General features: G+C 35.0%; 1 protein-coding gene across 3 annotated transcripts in view; it reads left to right on the top strand.

Annotated features, from left to right (window-relative positions):
• LOC110104194 (protein PHOTOPERIOD-INDEPENDENT EARLY FLOWERING 1) overlaps window positions 1-15,562 on the top strand; it is a 64,197-nt gene that overhangs the window by 45,522 nt on the left and 3,113 nt on the right. For all 3 annotated transcript variants that reach the window (XM_020833188.2, XM_020833187.2, XM_028693104.1), the window contains 4 exons: window positions 1,724-1,788; window positions 2,516-2,583; window positions 3,398-4,151; window positions 12,146-12,633. In XM_020833188.2, coding sequence (XP_020688847.1) covers window positions 1,724-1,788; window positions 2,516-2,583; window positions 3,398-4,151; window positions 12,146-12,633 — 1,375 coding nt within the window. The remainder of the gene's footprint in view (window positions 1-1,723; window positions 1,789-2,515; window positions 2,584-3,397; window positions 4,152-12,145; window positions 12,634-15,562) is intronic.

Below are 15,562 nucleotides of genomic sequence, written 5' to 3'. Positions count from 1 at the left end.
AAACTACCTAAAATTGCATCATAACATTGTTTGAGAAGAAGAATACAAGTGGAAGGGAACTTGCGGATAGAAGAAAGAGGCAAGGAGCCGAGACGAAAGAGGAGAAGCTCGCAAGCTTTCCTAGAATAAGAGAGGAATATAACAAGCTATCAAGCTTTTCTACGAAGAAACCCGCAGGTTTAGGCTCCAAAAATCAGTCACATAGCATCTCCCTAAAAACTCTAAACATTATATATATATATATATAGGATAAAAGATGGAAGCCAAACAACCATTTCACCTCCCACAAAACCAATAAAAAAAAGGCCTGAAATAATCCCAAAACAGCACAAGAACCGGGTAGAGGAGCCACGAGAAAGCAGCAAGGGAGCAAACCGAAAAGGCAGCACAGGAACCGGGTAGAGGCAGCCACTAGAAGGCAGCCAGGGAGCAAACCAAAAAGGCAGCACAAGAACCGGGTAGAGGCAGCCATGGGAAACAACAACCAGGGAGAAACCGAGGGGACACAAAGAAGCGGAAGAGGCAAGGTTCCAAACTCCACATAATGAGCTTTCAAGTGCAATAACTCATATTAATGAGCTAACATTAGTTCAAGCATTTATGAGCTAGAACCAAGTAGTTTCCAAGAATTTAGCTCGAAATCAAAGCAACCAAGACCCAAACCGAGAAGCAACAAGCAGCCCAAAGACTAAAAGGACCCAATATATTTTGACCACCCCCCCAACCACATCAGTATTTAGGAAAATTGGTAGAGAAATTTAATCTTAGTATTTTAGTTTGGATTTCTCGCACTTCTATCTTTTTGAATTTTTCTTAACCTTTTTTTAAAATGATGTATAATTATGGGAAAAATTAAAGGACGGGTTTTCGGTTGAAAAGTAAAAAAAAGGGTGGTTTGGTAATCAACCAATGATGGAGAAATGAAGGAATTCATTTTTTTTCTTTTTTGGCAAAACAATTTAATGATATGAAAGAAATTATCACACCTCGCTTTGATGCAAATTTGATGGAAGGATAAATGAATTTTTCTTTCTTGTTCAATATGATTAGGAAGTATGTTGAAGGGAAGAATTCCTCATGCACTGCTTAGAAACATTCTCGTTTATAGCTTAACTAATAGAAGAATATGCAAACCAGTATTGACTTGCATCAAATAATTCATTCATCAATTAATGAATCATTTGAAAGCCCATACAAATAGTCCTATTTATAATGAAAAATAACTTTAAGGTAAAGATGATAATATTCGTATCCATATTTCTTAACATAAGGATCACATTTAATCTAATAAAATAATAAAATAATAATGCAAAATCGGCGTGAAATGATGAGGGGCTAAGAAGCGTTGAAAACTGCTTCAGTGTAGCTAATTTATGGTCTAGTTTCACTCCTTATGTTGGTGCATGAGAAACTGGACCAGATTGGGCTGTATTAGCTAATTCTTATTGTACTTTAGTTTTTTTTTCCTTTCTGCGGGCTGAAATACTTGTTTTCGATATGTGTCTAGTGCCTTCATTGAAGTTGATGCATTCTTACGAGATATTATTTGTCAGTTCAAAATTCCCCCGTATTATTCATTAAAAATTTATCTTTTCTGAAAAGAAAAGCATTAATTTTAAACTTTTGGTATCAAATCAATTTACCAGTGCTTGTAAATTCTGAGAAACATGTTGTTGTGTTGAAATTTGTATTTAATAGCTTACTCTTCAAATTTTGCTTGCAGATTGGGATGCTGATTTCGCCACTACAGCATATCGGCAGCATGTTGAAGCTTTAACTCTGCAGCAGGTTTGCTTTGGCAATATTTATTGTTGGACATTTTACAGTTTAATTCTACTGCTGTCCGATATTTCAATTTGATCTGCTTGTTTATATCCTTCGCCATATTTCAAAGATTGAGTAGATTGGCCCTTTGTGTAGATATTTCAGTAATTTCCATAAAATGACCCAATTGCCCTTCAAAATATGGTCAATACACTTATTTCTTTTTCCTATCTTGTTCTTCGTTTCTCTCAGTCAAATTGGCTGTGGAGTGATTTGAGGAGGTAAGTGATCTTCCGCAGCTGTTCCTCCTCTCTTTATCTCTCTCTATCTGTGGGAAGTGACACTGTGGATCATCTTTCATACTCATTGTTCCTTCCATTCCTTGGCACTGCTAGCTTAGCTAGTGATGAACCTAGTGCAGAGGGCTTAAAGGGAAGGGGTTTAACCTGAAAATAAAAGCGCCAAAATGCAAAATAAGTTTTAGAAGTGATGGATATAAAATGCAAATTTTCATAGAAATTTAAGGGTGGTTTGTTCTCATATATAAAAATACAGAAGGCTTGCTTGAGTATCATGTGACGAGACTTTAATTTTGTTCGCTTGGGGAAATCATTAAAATGAATCAAAATGATAGATGGGCGGATGGATTTGGAAAAGAGTGAAACAAGCTCTAAATGCCTTTTTTATTGATGATGCTTTATATATTAGCTCATTGTTTAATGCTTTGATACTTTCTGTGCTTATTCTGCAGTTGTTGGAAGAAAAGGAGTCTGAAGCTAAGGACGCTGAAGCCGAAGATGGAAGTTTTGAGGCTATTGGGTGAGAAATTTGATTTGCATTTGCATATTTTCAAGATATGGTCTTGATTCGGTACTTTCTCTTGAGTCCATGTGTTTGGAGTAGATACATATTTTAAGATCATTTACTCATAAAACTGACGGGAGTTTAGAAAAAATGAGAAGTGGCTAGGAGTAACAAGTGAGGTCGAAACTACTAATCTATGGAAATAGTGAAGACTTGGCCATCTTCATTAAATTTATATCTTAAATAGAATGTGTGTGAATATAGATTCGTATGCCAATCTCAGAATTATTTTATGAAGGTTTATTATAAATAATTATGATGAAAGGCCAATTTAGTTTTACTCCTAAACCCTAAGCCCTAAACCCTAACCCTAAATTCTAAATTATCACCATCAGAATTTTATACAAGTTGGTCATACAAATTTAATAACCAATGCTTCTCCAATGCTTCTTGTAATTGGGGCCCTAATGAAAATATTCATCCATTAGTTTTTAATCTGCTTAAATACCTTCATAGGTATGATTCATATATTCGTATGCCAACCTCAAAATTAAGATATGGTAGTATGTGATCATGATGAAATGAAAAGTATCACCATCAATATTTTATACAAGTTTCTCATACCTTTTTGACAACTATGCCCTTTCCTATGCGTCTGATAATTTGGGCCCTATTGACAGTATTCAGCAATTAGCTTTTAGTATGCTTAAATACTTTCATAGGTAGCATTCATATGTGGAGGTTTGGCCTTGGGCTGAGAGCTTCGGTTATGGCACTATTATCTTATCATTATAGCGTAAGTATTGGAATTGTGTATTGTTATTTTCAGGAATGGGGTATCCACTGAACGGAAGGCTAAGACAAAGAGGAAGTTGAAGAAAACAAAGTTCAAGACTCTCAAGAAAGGTCGTCTAGCTTCTGAAACAGAAATTATGCTAGATCAGCCATTTGTAGATCCATTATCTGATTATGAGAGAAATCTTTCCTCAAATGCAATTTCTATTGCTTCTCTACCACAATCATCCGCACACAGAAAACGTAAAAAGGCTACAGCTGTTCCTAATGATGAAAAGTCCTCACAGAAGGGCTCCAAGAAATTGAAGTCTTCAGAAAGTAAGTTTGGGAGGGATTCCAACTCTTTGGTCAAGCGATTTCTGGAATCTGCAGATGGAGTTAATGATAATGATCTTAAGCATGTTAATAGACCCAAGATGGGTGGCAAGGTCTCTATCACAGTTATGCCTCTTAAACGTGTTATGGTGGTCAAACCAGAGAAGTTGAAAAGGAAGGGACATGTTTGGTCTAAAGATTACTTTCCACCAACAGATTGCTGGTTGGCTCAAGAGGATGCCATACTATGTGCACTTGTACATGAATATGGTACAAATTGGACTCTTGTGAGCGATGTACTTTACAGTATGCCCGGTGGTGGATACTATAGAGGATTTTTCCGCCATCCTGTCCATTGTTGTGAAAGGTTCAGGGAATTATTCGTTAAATATGTCCAGTCTACAGTAGATAGTTCAAATGCTGAAAAATTATCTGCAAGTGGATCTGGGAAATCCCTTCTTAAGGTGACAGAGGTAAGGAATAATTTCTCTCCAACTATCTCCTTTTTTTCCTTACGCTTTACATGAGGTAAGTTTTTTTTTTTTTTTAATTACATGCGGCAACTGTTATTTTTTATGAGATATTGTGCTGACAAGAGTTAATCGCAAATTGTACTGTTAATGATTTTTCTGTTGTTTATGTATCTGTTGTCTTTCTAGGATTTACTCCCGAGCAATCATTGCTTTAACTTGAAGCAATACAACTGATGTGAAACCAATATGAATTGCATTAGAGATTATAAAGAAATTGATTTAAGCTTTGCAATATAAACTAATGTTTCACAAGATTAGATGCTTCGACTTAGGGTCATCAATAATGTAAAGGCAATCAATTACAAGATAGAATAACAATCACTTGAGAATGATCTCAATCATAAAGATAAACTTAAATATTGTAAACAAGAGGTCCCACACTTAATAAATAGAAAAGTCACATTGAGTTTCCCTCACTCAAGCTCGTCTAATAGGGTTAGCGGAAAAGAATCTTAGCAAACCAAGCGATGTCACCAACGTTGAGAAGACACCTATGTTAGTAGCCCAACGAAAGTTCGCCAAAGAGGGAGAAGACGTGGGTGGGTACCAAATGTTCCGCCGACTTTCGGATGGTAGATGCTCTTCAATTGATGACGCCAACGTGAATAAGAGGTGATTGATGTAATCTTCTACGGAGTTGTCCACTTATGGATTGAGGTTGAAAAAGGTGGATTGATGAATATCCACTAAACTTTGATTGTTGTAGAGGAATCCACAATCCCGATCCGGATCGGCCATGCACTAATCAAGGGGTTGTCAATGGAGGGAGGCCTTCCTCTTTCTTGGAGTGTTGTTCATGAGTCAAAAAGGTTTCCAAGAGGTGGGAATGAAGAAGGGTCAGCTAAGGGAAGAGGGGCTTGCTTTTGGTGGAGTTAGGGTTTGGGTTTGGAGAGGGAAAGTAATACAAAATCTAAAATTAGTTTCAGATTTTAGTAAAATAGGAAAATGGAATTAAGAATTTGGAATTTTAAAATCAAATTCAAGTGGAGGGAGCTTAATTAGGAGAGAGGAGGGAGATCCCATGGAGGGGGCGGTGGCATGCATGGGGTTGGGAGGGATTTGAATCTTCAATTTGAAATTCAAATTAATTCCAATAAGCGTGGCTTGATTGGGTGGCAGCCAATGGGGGTTTAATGAAGATTTAATGAGGGTCTAGGTGGCAAAAATTGGACAGAGAATGGGCTAGAGAGGGGGGCTGGCCACATGAGGGGAAATTTGAGGTGTTTGCATTTAATATGTGGGCACGGAAAGGATTTAATTGAGGATTGTCATTAAATCTGAAATTGATTTCAGATTTAATGGGTTTACGAGGTTTCCTAATATACATTATTAATAGGGAAAGTTTTAGAATTCAAATTTGAATTTGAATCTACATGAAGCAACTTTCCAAATTAATGAGGACACAATTAAGGAAAGTAATTATGGAGGATTTTGAAATTTGAAATTCAAAATCCTTGGGTGGTGAGTTGATGGCCGGCGGCTTGTAGAGCTTTGGGAGGCCGGTGGTGAGGGGTTGAGTGGAGTTGGTGGTGGACGGGTGAGGGGAGGCCGGCGGCACAAGGGTGAGGTGTTGGGTAGGATTCGGTTTTTAGGAGGAGGAAAGGGGATGGGGGGTTTGGAAGGCAGGCGGGTAAGGGCTGGGAGGGGAGATGAAAGTAGAAGGAAATTAGAAAAGAAAACAATGGAGCTGCGAACCTTGGAATCCATCGAAGGTTGACGGGTATTGCTCTCACCCACCTAGGGTCTCTCCTCTCATGAACTCACTTAGAGATCAAGCAAAGAAAACTAAATTTCATTTCAATATTCATCATCATCTCCTCTCATACAAGATGAGGACCTTATATATAGGCCTCCAAACAATTAGAAAAGAAAGACAAGAATGCCCTCGGGGCTACAACACAAACTCATACATATAAAGGGTACAATCGTCATAACTAATAAAAGAAACACATATAAAATAAAAATAAAGTCTTATGATCAAGCTGTCGATCTGCGCTGCTTCCGATGATAGACATTCCGGAATCTCCTATTGCTGTCCACATCAACAACTAAGATATGTTACAAATATTACAATTTAGGAAAATCCATTAAAAATGTTTTTAAATGGTAAATTAAAAATTGTAGAATCGAGAGCATTTTTTTATTAGGAATGACACCATGAGATCTTAATGAAAACCGTTAAAGTGACCTTTGTAAATTAAGAGAAAAATTTCATAATTTTCTGGAAAAACCAGACAAAACATTTTTTTTCTTAGGGTAGTAGAATGATGTCTTTTCCATGAATTAAGAAGAATAAACGCAGAAAGAGCTGTAAAAAAACTGTTGACTAATAGCAACTTCAAAAAAATGAAGATAAAATTAGAATTGGGTAGTATCAGAGAACATTTGTAATTCGACAAACATTTTTAACAAAGAAATTCAGTGATCTCTAAATTAAAGTGTTTTATCTTGCTGTTTTTAAAGGAAGAATCTCTCATAAATTTAGACGGTATGGGAAAGAGCAAAAAAAGTACTTATCTCATGAAAACAGATGTTAGAAATGTATGAATGTATTAAATTTTAGCTTGAATTTTTTTTCCTAGCCAATCATTTAAGTTCTTAATGATTTTAGATTGGAAGCAACATCTTTGTAAATGTTAGGGTAAGATGTAAAACATTAACCCTTCCCAGAACATACATTGTTTGGAACTTCAGGCATTGGGTGCACCACCTTAATCATTCCCTTCTAGAATGAAATGGTCTTTAGGAAGCGCAAGGGCATGCAAGCCATTCTCTCCAAAGGAGTGGCCAGAAAATAATTACAGATCAATTTTTTTAGTGTTTATCATCAGATATTCTCTATAATAGTTAGTAGGACATGAATTTCTTATTTATTGCTAATAATAGCAGTCATTTTTAGAGGTAGAAATTCATTAAGAGGTGTTATTTGCTTATGTCCAGGATAAAATAAATGATGGCAGTAGTAAAGTACTGAAAACAAGGATAACAGTGCTAACTTTTTCTAAGCACACATATAAATGCTTGCTGATATTGAAGAATGGGGTTTCAATGTAAACTACCCTGTCACATAACTTGAACGACAATACAACATAAGTACCATCTGATAGCTGGCAAAGGTAGGTCTTTATTAACTGAGCTACTTAGAAGCTTTTTATATTACTTGTAATGGAGTTAACATGAAGATTTAAAACACAGCAGAACGCACAAACAAGAAACTCTGGCAAATGGGAACAAAACCAAAAATATATTACTGCTAAAATTTTCTTCCGACAGATTTAGAGTTGTGTCAAAAAGAAGGGAGAGTGAACTTTGGGTTTTTTATGTGGATAACTTTTGTAATGAGAGAATAATATTTATTTTTTTATCAGTTGAAAGGGTTGATTTCAGGGTTTATTTCAGATTTTCATCTCTAGATAATAAATTATTATAGTTGGTTTCTAGAGTTTTTGCCAGCTGTCTTCCAAGGTATGTGCTTACCAGCATTATACTTAGAAATAGTGCTATTGGTAGATAAAAAATATTATAGCAAATATTAGTATGAGATTATTGAATTCTAGAATATAAATTAACAGTGTAAAACATTAGAGTTATTACGTCTAATTTAAAATCTAGTAAATCTGGAAGAATGGAGGAATTTTTTTTTTTTATGAATAATTACTTAATAAGAAAATATTTCTTGAAACCTTCTATTCATTTAGCCAGACAGATTTTTTATAAGAGTCAAGAGATTATATTGAGATTCAATCATCAAGAACCTTACTTCAGAACAATCAAATGTAGCATTGTTGAGTAGAATTGTAATATTGCAGTGAGTAGTATGAGTAATAGAAGGACCCTTAAATGAGTGACATATATATGACCATGGCTGGCTCTGATGTTTGTTTCGTGCCTTCATATATTTTTTTTTCTTGATGTCAATATTGTTTTGAAAAACAAGTGAAAACACCTCATATGGTGTTTTCAAAATATCCAGAAACACTAATTTGAAAAAAAAAGAAACAATGTCCAAAAGTGGTTCCTAACATTAGCTTGCTTTGAAAGCGTATAAATAGAAAAAACATGGAAAAAAAACCTAACCAAACAACCCCTATAACTTAACTAGGCCTACTTGAGGATACAAGTGTTGAGCTACACATGAAGCTTGAGGTTTCTTATAAGGATGGCATGAGAGATTCCCTTGCAGGAAGTCTTATTTTTAGTTTTGTAATTTTAGTAAATTATTTTTTGTTTAATATTAAAAGAGAACAGACTTTCAGAAAATTTTTTAATTTAAATTTTCATTGAGTATGCATCTGCAGAAATTGGATAAAATTGAGTTAAAAGACTGAATCAACTTATTGAGGTGGTTTGAACCAACTTATTGAGGTGGTTTGAAAATAATCTAGATTGAATGTTGACCTTCATATATATCTCACGAATGATTAGATCAAACATGTAGAGAATGACAGGCAACTAACGCAATCTTGTGAACTAGGCTCGAAACACTTTAATCTCAATCGGAGTCGCTCAAACTTTGTTTGTTTGCAAAATGGACATCGATGTATATGGAGCATTGAAATTGCTAAAAGAAGCACTTTGATCAATCCTGAACAAAATGTCGAACTATGAACACGACTTCACACAAAAACAACTCGAACGTCACTAGTTTGCAAAACGGACTGTATCAATGTGTATAGAATGTCAAAATTGCTCGGAAAAGAGGCCCACATTGCCCTATTCGCCATGGGAAAGCAAAACAAAACAATTTGTCCGCACTAGATGCAATGACAAAATTTTGGGGTGTATAGATGACGAGAGTTGCAAGAAAGAGTGAATTTATTTTATATTATTCTATTTTTATAATTTCTATTAGAAGTTAATTAAAAATATCAAAAATCAATTATCTCATAAATCTCTCATATCAGCAAATTCTGTCAATACGCTTTCATCTCTTCCCTTGCTACTTGAAGGTCTATCACTTGTTATAATCTCATGTAACATCCCAAAATCTTTTGGAAGAATTATCAATTTTTATCTCTTAATTAATTTATCTGTCTCTAAAAATCTATCATTTTAAATAAATCCAACAAAAGCAATTATAAATCATATATATATATATATATATATATATATATTTACATATTCATTCCTTCAAAATGCAATGTATCATAATGAGGAGATTTCAATAATATCAATATATCAATTTTGAAAGCTCCCGGCTACAAAAAAATAAAAGAAAATTTGAAAACATTGATCAGCCTCACTCTCGAGGTTCCTGATCCCTTTCCGGACCTGAAATTAACAAAAATTACATAATGAGCTTACAAAGCTTAATAAGTAATCAAAACTTATCACTGCAATCATCAATTTACCTGTCATATATATCAGTGTCTGTTAATTATATATTATCTTTCATTTATTTCTATTAATCATTTAATTTCACAGGTGACTTTTAATAATCATTTAGGAGTTGTCAACCTCTACCCATTGGCGTAATTTGGTTAATCGGTTACAAGCTATAATTAAGATTATAACTAAGAACAGACAAACCAACTTATGCCTACATGTGTTAATTTCTACACTGTCCATAAAATTAGGAGAAAATTATTATAAATAAAGAACAATAATATCTATATCATGGTGAGGATGGTTTACAAATTGGACTTATAATGACTCCTGAAATATTATTTGATTGTGTTAAAAGATGGGTTGTTATATCTCTTCATCGTTTCTATTCGCACACAACCTAATAGCCCCTTGATTATGTTGCAATTTTCTTCACCATCTGACTCTTAGCTTGCACTGCATGAGCTGTAATGAACCCTATCTCACCTTAACTCTCTACCTCATAACTACAACCAACCATAGTTGCCCTTCTCATTTGTGAGCTCCCACCCAACATTTACATCTTCGCTCATTTTCGAGTTGCGTGTAATCCCCCTCTACCATGCACACGCTCACTCGCTTTTGATGTCGTGCTCCCACACATGCTTGCCTGCTTATGACTCCATGCTCCTAACTGTGCTCAGTCACATGTGCACTTGCATGTCCCCAACTACGCATGCTTGTGTGTCTGCTGCTAACTCATTAGTAGCAATGCTGACAGTCTCCTCCTACCTCGCCCGCCTATGCTTTTGATGTTGCTACTATTGTTGCTTCTTTTGCTATGCCGATAACCATTTGTTGTCATGGCAAAGTGTCACTATTGCTCGACAAGGCTATCGATGGCCACCTCCCTCTATCTTGCTCTTTCTTTCTTTTCTATTTCTCCTACTTTTCTTGCTCTCGTCTATCTTTCAATCTCTCTATATTTTTCTTTTTCTCCTTTCTTTATTTCTCTCTCTAGCCCCCCTCTCATTATTTCTCTAATTTTCCTCCCTCTCTACCCCTTTATCTCACTCTCTTTCTCTCTCTGAATATCTCTATAATACTTTCTCTTTCTCTCTCTAAAATAGAAGAAAATAGAGAAGCAAAGAAAAAAAAGAGAAAATATTGTATATTTGCCTTGTCATCTTTCCATAACTAGTTGTCATCACTTTGACGCCATTTTTCATGCAAGATATAATGCAAAGCGAACTTAGACTTTCGTAAGTACTCATACACGTCTCAAATAGTTGTGTTCAAGTGATTTTAAACTTAATAACATGGTCTAACCTTTAGAATGTCATGTGCCCTAAGCAACATACATCTCAAAGTATATGTACCATACTACCATGAATAAATAGTACGTCACCTCAATAAATTGTTCACTCTGTGAATGAATACTTTGTAAACCAGACAAAATAGTGCTTAGTTGCGAGTCACGGGTTGCATGACTATTTCAGCAATGTATGTAAGATGGGTCAGATCAACCAAAGCTATTTTGTTCCCATGTTCTCCGAATATATGGTGTAAATATATACTAAAATGTAGGGATGCTAAAAAATGTGCAAATGTACCAATAAGTGTGCAGGCACACCATGCAAATGCACCATAAAAAATGCAAGCACCGTGTGCAGGCACGCTAAAAAAGTGCAAGCACATTAAAAAGCATGCAAGTATGCTATGCAAATACATAAAAAACGTGCAACATGCATTGCACTGAAAAGCACAAATATGCATCATAAAATGTGTAAGCGTGCGTGCAATTAAATCAAAATTGATATCAATTCAATTATTTATTATTTATATATATAATTGGTGTTGAGTGGTTGATTCCTGTGATGTTGGTTGCAGATTAGTCACCAGTTTCCTAGGAAATTAGCTATTTATTTTAGTTCCGAGGGCCTGTTTTTGTTCGCTTAGCTTTTTCTGTCCGAATGTGCACTTTTAACATGCCAAATTTTATGATGTGGCTCTTGCTAGTGCAGAGGCCTTTACCTTAATGGTTATTGTGCTCTCATTTATTGTGAATCTAATGCTGGCTAGATGCAAGACCCTTTTAAAAACCAACATTTAAACTTTGAATTAAATTTTATATTAATTCAGATTATTCAAATATAGCATTGATGTGAAGCTTTTGATGCTCGTGCCGCAAGTAGCGATTTGGTGACCATTTTCCTCTAGATATTGGCCTTAAATATTTAGCTCAATGGACCCGTCTGTATTAGCTTGCATGTTACCGTCCAAGTTAGGAATTTCAACTCCGCTAAAATTTTTGTTGAGCCTCCTGTTAGAAATTGATTTGCCTTTTCTATCATTAGTTGCCCTTTCATCTATTGCAAATATGGAGCTGGTTGAATGCAAAATGTTTTGTGCAATGTTTTGCATTTAAAATTAAATAACAAATGTTTTGATGTTTGACTGCTTAATTGATCATTTGTTTGATATGTGCCATGTTCTAATTGCATAGCCTCAATACCTTCTAAAATGTTATCCTCTACTCTCTAGGTTTACCTAGTGATGTTATTTTATTATTGCTAGTAACTTCAAGTTATTGTTTGCCTATTTCCTTCATTAATCATAGATTTTGGCAGGAGCATGTTCGTTCCCTGCTTAATGTTACTAGTGAACTTCCAGACAATGAATTACTTCTTCAGAAACATTTTGTTGCCATTCTTTCTTCAGTGTGGAGGGAAAAATGCCGCCTTATGCGAAGTCACACTACGATATATTCTCAAAGTGGTTATCACTTAAAATTCTCCGGTAATTCTCAAATTAAGAAGCCTGGTGCGGATCTGGCAAACTTGAGATATTCTAAGAAGTTGGTAATGGCTGCCCTCAATGATATCAATGCTAGACATCATGAACAAGTACAAGAATTACCCACGCAGGAGGCTTCTGCTGTTGTTGACCAGTTAGAGTTAACATTGGACTTATCATCTGCAAAGGAAGCATATTCTGAAGTTATGTTTCCATCATCAGTCAATGTTGCAATACATGTGTTTGAACAGAAACAATTTGCTGAACGTAATAGAAGTAACTTTGCTGAACCTTATTCAAAAATTGTTGAGAACAGATTCAGGTAAGCATATTCTAATTTCTATGAGCTTCAGATTTGGTGTCAACCAATAGATGAATTATGTCATAATGGAAGTTGTGCCATCACTGCAGAATTCAGTTTACACCCATAATTAAACAGGAAATAACTGTGCTTGTGATACATTTTAAGAAACGAGCTCCTCAGATAACATCTATTTTATCTCATATATATATATATATATATATAATACCATCATTTAGAAAGATAATAGCCTGTGTTTTAACAATCTTATTGTCATTGTTAATATCTGCAAAAGATCAGGAAGAGAAGAAATTAATCTTGAATTTATTGTTTGTAATTCTAAATGACACCCATAACATGTACAAAGACAAAAAGAAGAAGGCTAATAATTTAGAACTAGTTAAGACAAATCGTCTTGAAGGCCGAAGATGTTGCAGAGAGGAATCTTGTTGCTGATCTCTGGGCCAAGAACCAGGAGTTTGTTGTTCCTGGTGGTCGGAATATGTTTGCAGCGGCTTTCTTGATTGATTAGGAAAAGAACAGTAGCTACAGGGCCTTCTTGGAAGGAATTCTGCATTGTTTAGCTTGCTGGAATGGGTCTAGTAGGCTGAAAAAAAAGATCTTCAGAGATAGGAACTGCAAGCTAGCTGGAGAGCAGGAGGAGGAAGTGTCGGACTATCGATTGGCTGGAAAAGGCCTATTGCTGTCTTCCTTGCGCTGGAAGGTGGAGGAAGGCTGGAAGTCGGTGGGCTGGCTGGAATGTGTTGACAGATGGTGGGAAAGAGAAGGGAGGTTGGCCAACACCTGGAGGGCTTCTAGGATACAGAGAGGGTTCTCTTTCTAAACACCAAAATCTCCTGTTCTTAAGGACTTATCTATTTATAAGCTTTTAAAGTCAAGTAGAGTAAATTAAAAAATAAAGGAATAAAAAGAAATAATGAATTAGAAACCATAATAATAAAATTAACAAAAAAAAAAAAGGATGAGGGTTGGGATCTGGTTTGGTTGAACCGGCTCCTCCCTAAGCACCTGCGTCACTTATACCACTCATCTATCTATTTAAATAGTTGACATTTAAGTAGTTTTAAATATTTAAATATGACATCAAAATTTGAAAAAGATGGTTGATATGCTTTAAATCTGAACCATTCAATATGTGGATGAGCAGTGTAAGATTTGATGATAAAAGGTCATATTTTTCTAAAAGAATGATAATCTAACTCGTGTATATGTAACATAAAAATTCTCAAGTTTTTATTTTTAAGGGGAATTTAAACCCTAGCTTCCTCATGATGTATCCACATGAACAATTACTCATTTGAAAAAAAAATCTCTAAGATGTCCATTATTTTTAGAGAAATTACTTTGAAGCTACCGAGTTTGTGTTTTAAAGTATAGCTTTTTTAAAAAGCTTTGAATTTATGGTGATTTGAAGCTCTAAGTATACAACGAAAAGAAACATAAAATTGCAACATTGATGAATTGACTAATTTCCTTCAGTTTGAGTTCTTTTTTTTAGCTAGATTGATCATTTGTTGATGGGCAATCGTATATTTGCAGCCTGTGTGCCATTTTATGGTCTTATGACTCATTTTCTTTTGTATTTATATGTGTATTTGGATTTCAAAGCCATAGGCCATAGTCATTTTGTGAAAAGTGTAGAATTTCTTAATTTATTATTATTCTTATTAAAAAATTATAGTACATCTACATTGAAGATCACGAGCTAATTTGCTAATGAACAAAAGATTACAATCCAAGTTTGAAATATGGAAGATAGAATTGAGATATAGTTCTTTAGTAAGTTGGATGGAACTTGTTCCAGCAATTTTAGAATTTAAACCATCTGCAATATGGATGGACAAGTAACCACTACTTGACTTGTAATTTTGGAGTAGGGCAGCATCTCATGTCATGAGATCATAAGCACCAGTGTCGACTATCCATGATCTCATTTCTTCTCTATTAGTAGTGAAGGCGGTATGCAAATCTTTTTGAGCAGCCAAACTTGTCCTAGTAATGCTACCATTGCCAACTTGACTAAACTGTTTTTGCAGCAAATTCATCTTCTCATTGCTAAATAGGCTAGGCCCGGGAACTTGAGCACTCTTGAAGTTGGAAGTCACATGTGCATTGTTATTTCTATCAAACCATTATTTTGATTTCCAATCAACTGGTTTTTCATGGAGCTTTCAGCAAATCTCCTTATAATTGTCTAGTTTCTTACATTAATCACACTGAGGTCTTTTCCATTTATGATGATCTTCATCATTATTGTTATATGATCGGACAGCAAGGGAAGATGCATCCAATGTTGATGCGGGTTGTTCGCTAGATCGCATTATCACTTTCTTTATGCCTAACCTTTAAGAAAACCTCCCTAAGATTGGACAGTGCTTTAGTGCCCATGATTCGACCCTGAACATCATCCAACTCCTTGTTAAGTCCTAAGAAAAACTTGATCAGTCTTTTTTGTTCCACAATCTACTTGTGCATTACTACATCTTTTGGACTTGTCCATGATTGAGTTTCAAATTAGTCATGTGTGTTGTTATACTGAGTAACAGATTGTTCTTCTTGGCGAAAGTCTTGAAGTACTGATTCAATCTGAAAAAGCGCTGAAGCATTTTTAGAGCTGGAGTAAGTCTCTTTGGTTATATCCCATATTTCTTTTGCAATTTTAAACAGTAAGAAGTTTTCACCTGTCATTATTTATGGAATTATAATCCATGACATGATATCCTGCTATTTTCAATCTTCCACTTTCTGAAACTCGGATTTATAGTCTCTAGCATATCTGTTGCTCCTATGAGATACTTATCATTTCCCTTATCACAAATGAACAATAACACAGATTGTAACCACTGCAAATAATTATGGCTATTTAATTTGTATCACATAATGGGAATAAGAGAGAATCATTGTTACTAAGATTTGAAGTTTATGAATT

This window comes from Dendrobium catenatum, unplaced genomic scaffold, assembly GCF_001605985.2.
Source record: "Dendrobium catenatum unplaced genomic scaffold, ASM160598v2 fragScaff_scaffold_231, whole genome shotgun sequence".
NCBI lineage: Eukaryota > Viridiplantae > Streptophyta > Magnoliopsida > Asparagales > Orchidaceae > Dendrobium > Dendrobium catenatum.
Note: the sequence above shows the minus strand (reverse complement) of the source record. Positions and strands in the feature narration are given on the sequence as shown.